The 13,380-nt window shown below is 27.1% G+C and overlaps 1 protein-coding gene across 1 annotated transcript; it reads left to right on the forward strand.

The window, feature by feature from the left end:
• The first annotated feature begins 5,444 nt into the window (after window positions 1–5,444).
• On the forward strand, window positions 5,445–9,461 carry LOC132924988 (uncharacterized). The gene is made up of 5 exons (XM_060989425.1): window positions 5,445–5,882; window positions 7,749–7,862; window positions 7,935–8,235; window positions 8,311–8,372; window positions 8,436–9,461. Exons 1-5 carry the CDS (start codon window positions 5,688–5,690, stop codon window positions 8,961–8,963), a joined length of 1,200 nt encoding a protein of 399 aa, XP_060845408.1. The 5' UTR covers window positions 5,445–5,687; the 3' UTR covers window positions 8,964–9,461.
• Window positions 9,462–13,380: the final 3,919 nt, after the last annotated feature.

A 13,380-nucleotide genomic window follows, 5' to 3' on the forward strand; every position in this document is an offset into this window, starting at 1 on the left:
TATTTCTGTTATTATTTAATCTTTTTATGGATTTTGGATTTTTGTTAGAAATATTTAACAAAAGTTCATAAAAAAACTTATTTCATAGTTTAATTTGAATGTTAGTACAATTTTTGAATATTATTACTACGTAAAATAATATACTGCGTGCCTGATTTTGATTTAACCAGTCGTTGGTGTCGTTAATATTTTGACATCGTTAGTGTCGTGTTAGAGTTATGCTCACCTATTAAAATACACATGTGAGCATACAAATATATCATGGTACTAACAAAACTCAATATTAGACTGCTATAGTATAATAATATAATAAGATAATAATAAAATAACAAAAAAATAAAAACAGTATGTTTATAAAATATACAGTTAGGCAATCAGTGACGGGCAAGTACAACGCTAATACACGGTATTATTACATATACGGCAACATTGGACTTCGATAACTTTGTAAATTTATTTATAACTTTTAATATTCGTAATAATTTTTGCAAATAACTCAAGGAAGCATATAAATAATATTGTCAAAATCCAATAATATTTAAACCAGTGGTTCTTAAAATGGCAATTGTGTGAGCGAAATGCTCATAGCGACACCAACGACGGGTTAACATGATTTTTTCCTATAAGTTATTGAACCATATAATATTTTGAACAAAAATATTATTTGATCTACAACTTTACTTATTTCAGGCTGGCTACAATTACCCACATGAGTCATTTATTTTTTAACCTTTTATGAAGGCCCACTTGAAAATAAACATTATTAAAAATACAATTTTAACATAGCACATAAAATTTTATTTTATTTATATCAAAAATCATACTATATATTTTAGTGTTTGGTTGTTCTTATTTACTATTTTTGAATAAAATATTTTAAATAGAAATTTAAAAAAATTCTTTCAGATCATTTTTAAATTATTATCATAGCTTAATGGTTTTAATTTAAAAAAATTGTAATACTAATACATACATTTTAAAAGTTCAAAGATATTTATAATATATTATGAGAAATATTTAGAAGGCCACAGTAAGAAATTAAACAAAAAGAAATGAATAAATTTATTTAATTTACTCTATTTTTTGTCCTAGAACCAAATGGTTTTTTTTTCAAGATGATACATCTAGCAACTGGGGTAAAATTTACTTAGTATTAATAATATCTTTTATTATTGCCTATTATTTTTGGTTTCTGTGTATTTAAAGCACTGTAATAAATTTTATGTTAAATAAGATACTACAGTAATTTTTATAGTTATTTAATTTTTAACAATCCATTGAAAAAATTGTTTAGCTTATAAAATATCACTATATAAATATTAATATATTAATACAATTATTATCATCATAATATCAATGTATTATATTGTTTAATATATTTCTATCTTACTTATTCTATTAAAACGTATGTCTTTTAGTTAGCATAATTCTACAGATTTTCATAAAATCATCGTTCTTGTATAGTTAATATTACTTTTATTCTATTTGTGATTGATAATCTTGGAACAATTTATTATTATAATTTATATTTTATAAATATATTTTACTTTAAATCAATATTTCATTCTTTGGCTGTCCATTTACCATAGGCGTGCGCAGACCTGAATTTCGAGGGGTGCCTACAATTTTTTCGGGCCCTTTTCTTAATTTGGGCCCTCTCTTAACAAGACATGTACATATTTTAGTAAATTATAATACACGAATAAATATTACTTACATTATATCACATATTAATCAGTGGTATTACTAGTAGATATATAGTAGTATTTCATTAGATAGTTGGATCTAAAATCTATTTTCAAGATAATATTATTGCAATATTTATTTATTATTTTTACTTTTGTAGTCAATAATATCTAGCTGTTATAATCATAATAAGTTTTATCACGCAAATTTAAAATATTTTACGTTGTATTATTTTTTTTATCGCGATAAATAATTTTTTTTTACGACATATTTTAGAAAAAATACCATTTTTATTCTATTAACATTGTAATTAAAATACGAACCCATATATTATATGCTTTAAGACTTAAATTTTAGGGCCCCAATTACATGTCGGGGGTGCCCAGGCACACCCGGAACCCCCCGTGCGCACGCCTATGCCATTTACCCAAAGTAAAAATTATTTAAAATTTTAACTAAATACCAATGCATTCTATCTGTCTTTGTCAGCTAAGTGCAGGCTTTTCAGATTATTATTATTGTGATATGTGAAACAAGCATAAATTAATCACTGTTAAGTAAATTAAATATATAATTAGTGTACCTTTAGTATTAGTTTTCTACATAGGTAAATGTAATATTAAACCTTTTTTAATTAAAAATGACATTTTAATGTACATATTTAATGAATTCATTGCACAAATGAAGTAGGAATTTATAATAAAAATATAAAAGGAACAAATATGTTCAAAATATTTTTAGGGCTCAGACCATGTGAATTTTTTTTACTATTTAAATATAAGCTTTATGAAAAAAAATTAAGTCCCTTAAAATTTGACTCAATAATTTGGTCATTCATTCATTCCGTTGACTATTTGTTAGATTGTTTGATTTTATCTAAATGAACAAACTTAAGTTTATACAATTTAACTGGTAAATGTACTGTAGTTATCTAACTTTGATTTTCTTTACCGCTTCACAGAAACAAATATATAGGCTCCTTATTCAATGAATCAATTAAATGTTATAACTTAAACTAATGCCCATTTGTATAAGACTTTAGACAAGCAAATTATAATGTAATGACTAATAATAAAAATCTTATATGGATCTATATTCTATATTATCTATACATACTTGAATAATGTAATTAAATGTATGTTATAAGTTATAACTAATATTCAATGGCATAATTGGATAAAAACTAGGGAGATTTGCTCACTAAAATCAAAACCATGATAGCCTCCTTCTTCCCAGTGGCCCCAGTTTAAATATATTTAAATGTATTCTATGTACACCTAATTTTTTATTTTTCTCAAGTCTTAAAACTCATTTTATGATTTAGAAACAAATTGTTCTATGATATCTTTGCTCCCCTCCCCACACAATTACATCACAGCTAATACTAATGCTCCTTTTGTACACAACTTAATCAATTATATTATACTAATTTATGAATGGAAAACTTGTTTTAAATATTTCACACTAACATCACTTAAGAAATGTATTTTAGAAAATACCTTCCAACCGCATTATAATATTCTATCACCCAGCAAAATCCAAGAAGTTGAAAGCTTTCTCAACTCTCCACTACAGATGTCCCTTCCTCCTCGAGCCTTCTCCCCTGGTGAAGTTTACTTTAATATTAAAAAGCTCCCAGGAAAAAAATCCCCTGGATTTGATCTAATAACTGCAGAAGTAATCAGAAACCTACCTAAAAAATCTATCTTATTCCTAACACAAATCTACAACGCAATGCTCAGACTATCTTATTTCCCTATTCTCTGGAAATATTCTACTATAATTCTCATATTAAAACCCAAAAAACCCCCGGACACCCCGACTTCGTACAGACCAATCAGTCTTCTCCCAATACTTTCCAAGTTATTCGAAAAACTGCTATTAAAACGTATTCTACCTATTGTCGACACTGCAAAAATTTTACCTAACTCGCAATTTGGCTTTCGCAATAGTCACTCCACCATCCACCAAGTCCACAGGTTGGTGGACAAAATCTCCTATGCTCTGGAAGAGAAACTCTATTGCACTGGTGCGTTTCTAGATGTCTCCCAGGCCTTCGACCGCGTCTGGCATGCTGGTCTTTTATATAAACTTAAGATTCTTCTCCCTAGTCACTACTATTTAATCCTTAAATCCTATTTAGAAGACCGGCACTTCTCAGTGCGAGTAGGCTCCACCTTTTCTGTTCCCACTTTAATTAATGCAGGCGTACCTCAAGGTGCAGTCACAGCTCCCCTTCTATTTAACATATATATATCTGATCAACCTTCTTCCATCCATACTCTTGTTGGTGACTTTGCCGACGACAAAGCTATCTTAGCCTCTAGTTCTGATCCTCATCTAGCCTCCAGCTATGTTCAAGACCACCTACACCTTCTCCAAGCCTGGTACAAGGAATGGGGAGTTAAAATGAACGAATCTAAATCAATCCACTGTACTTTTACGCTCCGGCAAGGAGTATGCCAGACCCTCCTCCTTAACAACCAACCTCTCCCTACTGCCCAGTGTGTACGCTACCTTGGAGTCAACATTGACCGTCGACTTACCTGGTCAGCTCACATTAAAAATAAAACTCGAACACTTAATGATCGTTTTCGCCTTCTTCGGCCGTTCCTAACTTCCAAAAATATTAAGTTACCTACTAAATTACTGCTGTATAAACTACTACTCAGACCCATCTGGTCTTACGGTTTGCAGTTATGGGGCTCAGCCAAAGTATCAAATACAAACCGTATACAAAGGTTTCAATCCAAAGTCCTTCGCGTCATCTCTAAAGCTCCCTTCTATGTTTCAAATAATACCCTTCATTCTGACTTCAATTTACCCACCGTCACTGAACTAGCCAAGCTCCACTATAAACGATTCAATAAAAAGTTAACACATCATTCTAATCCCCTTATCGCCCAACTATCATCTGCAACTCTTCCAGGAAATCCACACAAAAGACTAAAAAGGCAATGGTGTCGTGACCTGCTTATATAATATTAAAAAAAAAAAAAAAAAAAAAAAAAAAAAAAAATGTATATTTATATATGTATGATGTTTGCTACTTATAAGTTATAACTACTATGTACTCATTGTAATATCGTTACTTTTATTATTATTTTAGGATTAAAACTTTAAATTATATCATGCTGAAGTACCTCCGATGGGTGGTCTCTTCCCTCTGTCTTTCTCTGTCTACTGTTCTATTTTATCACTTAAGCTTATTGTTCATTAATTGTAACAGATTGCGTAATATAAAATTTTGTTAAAAAAAAAAAAAAAAAAAAGAAATGTATTTCAATGAGCAATGTGCTTAAAATTGTTTAAAAAATTATGTTTGAATGAAAATTAATACTTTTATAAAAAGGAACCTATATTATAATAGTGTTATTACACAATTGAACTTGTACCTATTTAAAATACTATTACTATGGTCAAAAGCATTTTTATTTTATTAATTTGTACACGAAAAAACTTGTTTAAAACAAATTATAAGCAACATGCCTTGAATTTACATTTAAGTTAATCTTGATAATTGATAACCAGTACAAGCCGTTTTTTAGATATTGTAAAAAAGATTTTTGAAATGTTCATAGATAATATCTATGGAAATTTTACATACGCAACGACAGTTAGGTAAAAACAACTTTTTTTTATTATTATTTACGGGAAATTTACTATTCTAATGTTGGCACAATCGATCTCTCAAAATTTGATTTGGTGATATCTTGCTGTTATCGAAATACGAACATCCCACGACTCCCACGCCGGCATGTCGTTCTTTAAGACGCTCGTATCGAAATCGGTAAATATTAACTGAGTAACTGATTCAGACGATTCAGTCTCAGTGTAATACAGACTGTGTGTACTGTGTAGTGTATACGTCCAATGTTTTAAAGTATTTGACTACATCCACTCTTCATTATTCAATATCTATTCTTTTCTATGTGTACGTTTTGTCATTCTATCCATTGTGGACTCCAGTTTCTATACTTTTGAGTATTGTGATCACTAAAATGGAGTTCAACACCGCTTATGATATAAATATAATTAGTCAAATTAACGAAGTCCGTGGATTATTTGTTGTTGTTGAACAATTTAATAGCGGTTCAACAGGATATTTTCAAAACTATTATAAACGACTTTTAGATTTTAACGATTGTAGTGAATGGTTTGAAAAATTTGACTATCCTATTATTGAAACTGGAAAGGTTAGTAGTTACTTAATACTTACTGCTAGTAGTTATATTACTGTGAAATCTCTGAATAGCAGGCATTCAAAGAAATTTTGTTCGCTATTTAGAAGGTAGTACATTTTTTAAATTCATTAAGGTTAAACGTCTAAAAAAAAAAAATATTCACCATGTTAAATTAAATTATAATATTATTATTTAATGTTTAAACATAGGCGTGCCCAGGCACGCCCTGTGATTTTTCATGGGCCGAAGCGCCCTATGCCTCAATCTACCTAAATAATTAAATTCATTCAATTTTAGATATTTTTTTTAAAGCAAACTTAAAAAAATATTTAATAATTCATTATGATTAATTTAAGATTTAAGCAGGATACATTTTTCTATAACATGCATGTTAAATATGAATACAACTCAGAATACTACAAAAATGTTGTTAACATTTTCTAAGGTTTCAGAGGAAGATTTATTTACTGAACTAAAATTTTTAAAAATTATCAAAATTGTATGCAACTAAGTGGTGCTACTAAAAAATTTGTTTATGAATGGGTAAAAAAAATATTATTATTAATTTTTTTCAACGGTTGAAAAAAATGGAAATTCCACAGTATATACTCGTATTTTTAAAACTAAAAATGTTTAGAATCATACCTGTAACTAGCTGTATATGTGAACATATTTTTTCAAAATAACCATAGTAAAAAACAAATTATGTATTACAATTGGTCATGAATGTTTGGAGTCATTATTACTGCATTTCACAGAACAAGAAATGGTGTTAAAGGTAGATTTAAATGTAGTAATATATGAATTCAATAATATGGGTAATAGACTAATGTCTCTCTAAATACATAAAATATATTTATGATTTCTAGCTATGTAATTTATAATTATTATATTTGTTAAATAATTATACTTTACTTTAATTTACTAGTACCTGTTTTGTATAAAGTATTTAAAATGATATACTTAAAATGGTACTTTCTTGTTATACGAGACTACGGCTATTTTCGTGACTACCTCCCAAGACTATCTCCGTTATAAAAGACTATCGCGGTTGTTTTGTGAAACACCACAATCCCGTTATCTAAGACTACCAAAATTTGCACACTTTCCTATTATCACAGACTACTTTAAAATTTATATTTGTACAGTGCACCTACATATTTAATTCTTTGATATTTTTTTAATCAGTAGGTATTATTGGGATGGCTATATTCGAATTATATATATATATAAAGGATTTAAATACCTAGTAATCATTTGTAATGTATTACACAACACACGCTACATATGTGGCGTACGGTCATTAAAAACAATAAAATAATAATTATAATAAATACAAAAATAATAGTGGTAAAAAATGGTAAATTTACAAATAAAATAATAAATAATGATGGCTACATTTACGAATTATATATAAAAAAAAATGTAATAATATTAGTGTCGTATAATCATTTTAGATGTTTCTACATCAAACAACTTTTGTATCATAAATTGTTCTCTATTTTGAATATCGATGTGTTAAAATGGGCAATGGCTGTAACATAAATTTTGAATCACGCTGTATAAATATATAATAATATAATATTAATGTAACAATTGTGAATTGCTACACTAGAACGCAGTGCGTGGATATCGTACAGCTAATTGTGGTAGTCGCGATAAAGGAGGTAGTCTTGGGTGGTAGTCGCAAAAACCATTTTAGTAGTCTTAAATAACAGGATTGTGATGTTGTTAAAAATCATGGTAGTCTCGTATAACAGGAAAGTACCATGGGCACTACTCGCTTTTAGAGTCTGCGCACGCCTATGTGTTTAAATGGTGTAATACTTTTAATATTTTAACAATACATATTTAAGTACACATTTTTTTTATTTACAGGTAGTAATTGTTCAAATTGATAAAAAGCCCATAAGTAATCTTTGGGCACGTGGTATTGTATCAAAATGCCATCACAATAATAGATGTCCTGAAATTTATTTAATTGACTTTCAGGTATTGTATACTTTATTTACTAAATAATTGTTGTTTTATTGATTTTATAATATGTTTTAAATTGGTAATCAGAGATTCACTGACTCAAGCAGCATGTTAGAATTCAGAACATGTCCACCTAAATTTTTGCAGCTTTTACTTCCGACCTATTATATTGATATAGATCTTCGTTTAGATGATGATGATTTAAAAACTGCAATTGCTATCTTAATAAAGAAAAATCAATATGGTGAATTAAGTTTCAGTTTTATTCCTGAATCTTTTGAAAATAATATTTACTCGGGCAAATTAATCGTAAACCATAAAGTTAATAATTTGCAAATACCATTGAAAAAGTTATTAAAAAATTTCAGAACAAAAAAAATTTTTGAAGGTAATTAAATAATATTGATACACTATAGCATTATGATTTAACCCAACTAACTATAAAAATACATACTTTATTTAGATATTCCCCAGTACAAAGAGCGTCAATATTCAATTTTCAATCCAATAGAATTAAATTATTTGGTAAGTTTAAATTTTCATATTAATTTATGAATTGTAATTGATTGCTTACTTTTTATTTTTTAGAAAAATATTTTTATGCCAAGGGAACCGAATAATATGTTATTTTTAGAAAATGATTTAGTTTCAAGTTGCTGTGATTTAAGTGCTCTTAATGATTCAAGTACAAATCTGTCATATAATTCTGCCAATGAATTTTCCTCAACATCTAATTACTCTGAAAGTATCTGCTTTAGCGATGACTCAGAATTAAAAATTCATAAATTAAAAAATGGTTGTATTACTCCAATAGAAAAACAAAAAGTTTACTCTTCTAATAATTCATTGATGAGTAAGAACAGCTCTTCCTTACAATCATTAACTTCTAATAATAATAATTGCTCTATACCAGAAATAAAACAATGTAGCAATTTTATTATTACGAGAATGTCTGAATTAACAGTCACTGGATGTGAGCAGAATAACAAGTCAACTTTAACTGATCAAGTATTAGAAACACCTAAAATACAATCAAAATCACTAAACAACGAAAAAGCGGTGAATACCACAATGGAAAATTCAGATATATGGTGGTCTGATGATGATGAAAGTTAAAATAAGTTAATAACTCATTGATTTTACTCTATAAATAATGACAATTTTTGTTTTAACTATTTTATTCAAGTATTTTAATACTTTTTAAAAACATAAATAATTATAAGAAAGCATTTTTGTAATTTTCAATACAAAAAGTACCTTATAATTGATAATATTTTTTTAAAATTAATTTGTAAATAATATGTTGATTTTATTTGTAAATAATTTGTATATATTTTATTATCTATACAGAATATTTATATATTTATTTATTTCTATATAGAAAGCCATGTTCATGTGTGTAAAGTAATCTACAGCCTATTGTACTCATGATTTTGAAATTGTGTACATAGTAAATATTTTATCTGTGGATGTGTACCTTAAAGCTATTTTTTTTTAAATTTGCATATTAAAGAGGTGTTAATACACATTTATTAATTCATAAAAAATTATCATTTTTTTTTTTATGTATGTACTGTTCTGTTGATAACAAAAATAAAAAAATTATTACAATTATTTAGTTATACTTTTTTTTTTAATTTAAACTATATTACAATTAGTGAGAAATATAAAGGGAACAATATTTAATAGAAGTTATTAACAAAAAGAAAGAATAGAATATAAAACTAAATTTTAAAGCCATAAAAAGAAAATGTTAACTACATAGGTGTGTGCACAGAGTGATCAGATTGAGCCTCGGCTCGAACGGAATATTTTTAGGAGCATAAAAAATTTTAAATTTGTGTAGCCGTGTAAGTATATATTTAATCATAATATGTTTGAGATCATGAAAATATTTGTTGTAATGATAAATGTACACGTCATCATAGACTTCCGTATACCTTTTAAAGGCGCGTCTAATGCTCGCTATGTGTACTAGTCCTAAGTATAACAGATGCCTAATTATTAAGTAAGTATTGCACAATTATTTATATAGAATGATTAGAATGTATAATAAAAGAGGGCTTTGCCACTATCTCAATTCTCCCAAATTGTACGTAAATAAGTATATTAAGAAAAATATTACAAACTTTAAGTCAATAATTATACAAAATACAAAATTTGAATTCTGTCACTACACTTTGTAATTCCATAATAGAAATTGAACATTTTATACTGCACATGGTGTAACACATTAAACTAACTCTTTGAAAAACACACTCACATTCATAGTAAAGTCTACTCTGAAAAACTTTGAGATTAATTATTAAATAAATAATATATTATATATGTGTATGACATTCTTGTGTTTATTTAGTTTTAATTGTTATAAGTAAAAGTATATTTTTAATCTGACTTTGTAGCCTATCTGTTTTGAGTGAACCAATTAGTAGCAGATTTTTTAACAATATCATTTTTATACAATTTAATACAATTTGATTAACAGTTTCTCCTAACATCTATAACAATTATGAAACACAATTGTCAATAAGTTAATTTATAATTTTATTCTAATTTAATAACATATCACACTGCATATTACTCGAAACACTTAAAGTTGGATCAATGTCATTTATGAATTAAAATCTTTTTTAAATGCTTTCCCGGTAATGTGATTTTTTTGATACCTACAATTAATAAATAATTGTCTATATATAGTACACTGTTATAGTGTTATTGAAGAAAAAATTAGTCATATTGCTAATAAAGTAGGATTAGACAATAGATATTTAAATTACATATTCTATTTAATAGATTTTAAAACTTATTATTAAAACATTTAAAACCAAGAATAGAAATATGTTATTAAATATAATATATCAAAATGTGTCTATGTGTAAATATTAAATACGTACAAAATGTATTTGAAAATCTTTATTAAATAGCATTTATTCAACTTCCAAAAATGTTTGCTTATCAGGCAATCAAAAGTAGGTATTATTAAGAAAATTGCATGGAAAACAGGTATTGGTATAAATTAATATGTTGATAGACGATAGACGATCAAATTAATTTTCTAATATTATACAATTTTGAATTTTTAAATTGGCGTTTGAACCATAGACCTTTAAACTAAGTTTATAAGTCTATGGTTTGAACGCATAGTATATGGTTTAATGATTTTGGACAGATGTTAGATACTAGTCCGAGTTTCTCACATTCTCAGTAAATGTTATATTCACGGCGCAGGTATAGTTCAACATCAACGGTGTAAGGTATAGAAATTTGTTTATACTTATCTAAAAATGTTTGGTATTTTGATTTCGAAGTTTCAATGATGTGTACATAATACAAACCAGGTCTCAACTGTTGTGGTGGTCAAGATTTAGGTCTCGACCACTAACCGGCGCGTTGATGTAGGTCTGCGATGACATAAAATTACTAATCACCGTATGTCTTGGCAAATGTTGCTTATTTAACACTTCATTCATTGTGTGATTCAGCATCAACGGCATATCGATTAAAATCTCGTTTATACACTGCAGTTTTAGGTTAATACGACGAATCTTAGCTCAGACACAATTTTTTTTTTAATTTGTCTTATTTTTTTCTAATTATGTCCTATTGTGTAAATAGAAAAACGTATTAGGTAATTTTTTTTTTATAAATTCAAACTTGTTAATATGGTTTTCTTTTAACTGTGTCATACTATTTATTTTTCAATAAATGTTTCTTCGTTCATTACTTCGTTATACTTTTTATGTTATTATTTAAATAAATATACCTAGGTAACTTCTTAGTTATAGGTAATAGGTACCTACCTATTATTATATATTTTTCAAGATATCGATGAACACAAAAATATTTGTATGTGCTTTGTAGACCATGTCGTTGAACTATAAATTAAAATCCCCAGTTATTATTAGTTAGAATAGAGTATTCGTTATTAATTTATTATTACCTACAAACGGATAACGATAATAATATTATAGGTATACCGTATACTGTATATCATGAACTAAGATATACTTATAGATATCTTAGTTCATGCGGTATACGAGTGTTTGATATATCTATCAACAGATGAAATATATATATTAATACATATATAATATTTTAATAGATATATTAAAATGATAAATATTAATCAGAAATCGGGATGCAATTCATCGTATATAGGTACCTAGGTATATATAGGCTATTATATGAGATGCTCGGAATATTGGTACGGTCCATACATTTATAACAAAAGAAATAAAAAACGCGGAAAACTGGTACTATTCAAAATTTAATTTTCAGGGGTCCTAAAATATTTACAATGTTTATAATATAATTTCGATAAATCACCATCGTCAATAAGTTAAATTTAAATAATACTTATAACAAAAAAATAATGTTAGCAATCAAAATTAACAAAAAACATAAATAAGTACATACAAAGTAGCAGACAGGTAAAATAAATATAAAATATAGTTACAATAAATATAATATAATATAATATAATTTATGATTAATAATAAATATTTCGTATACTTTGCTATATTATTTATAAAGTGTCCTATTTGAATTTCTTTATTTAAGAAGCTCTCACATTCGTTGTGTAGTTTGTCTTGTAAAGTATTTTTTTTTTTTTTGAACTTTTAGGCGGTAAGGTATTGTGTATATTTAATTCAAAACGGGTTCTTATTAAAAAGAAATAACTGAAACGCCAAAAATTTTCTTAATTTTCCATTCGTTAAAGCAGTGGCGGTTTTGGTTGTATTTTTTTAGTGAGGCAACTTAGATATCACTCCCCCTCCTTTCATAAAAAAAAATTAAACTAATATTGAAATCGATTTCATTAGGCGCTGAGACAATAATAGCGGTTTATGATTATCTGTGTTGTTGAACGTGCCGCAGTCACGGCTGCGGGCCGAGTCGGGCGATCTATTTTTATGATTTATTTGAAAATTACGATAGCGTCCATCGTATACCGCTGTTTATTAGCTCAAGAAAATAAATGTCATTTTTCTCATTAAACTTAAGTATACAATTTTGTTATTATTAGTATGAATGTATAATTACTTTATAAATAATTAAATATTAAATACTTTGTCTTAAAAATAAATAAATACATTAATGATAAAATTAAATTTAAGTTTTTTTTGGCTCTCGAAATTTTTTTTTTTAAGTATCTGGACCGCCATATAAATTAATAGGGCCTATAGGTACAACTGTACAATGTAGTTTCATATTTTTTTTATGTAAACTGTGCAATTATGCGCTTAAATATTTTAAAACTTGGCCAATATTATTAATAATTAATAGTTTAATACTATGTATTAATATTTATACATACACTCGGGGACACGGATTACTTGATTCATTTTTAAGAATTAAACTGTTTAGCCGTGTAGGTACCTATTGAGTTGATAGTTTAATAGGTACTTATTCCCCCTCATTCTCAATGATCCTGCAGACTCCACTTAATTCTGTCTGTGTGAATGTGTGATGTATGTGTATTGAATTCTTTCCAATCAAAAACATTTAATAAAATAATTACTATATAAAACAA

The sequence above is a fragment of the Rhopalosiphum padi genome, chromosome 3 (assembly GCF_020882245.1).
Source record: "Rhopalosiphum padi isolate XX-2018 chromosome 3, ASM2088224v1, whole genome shotgun sequence".
Taxonomy (NCBI): Eukaryota; Metazoa; Arthropoda; class Insecta; order Hemiptera; family Aphididae; genus Rhopalosiphum; species Rhopalosiphum padi.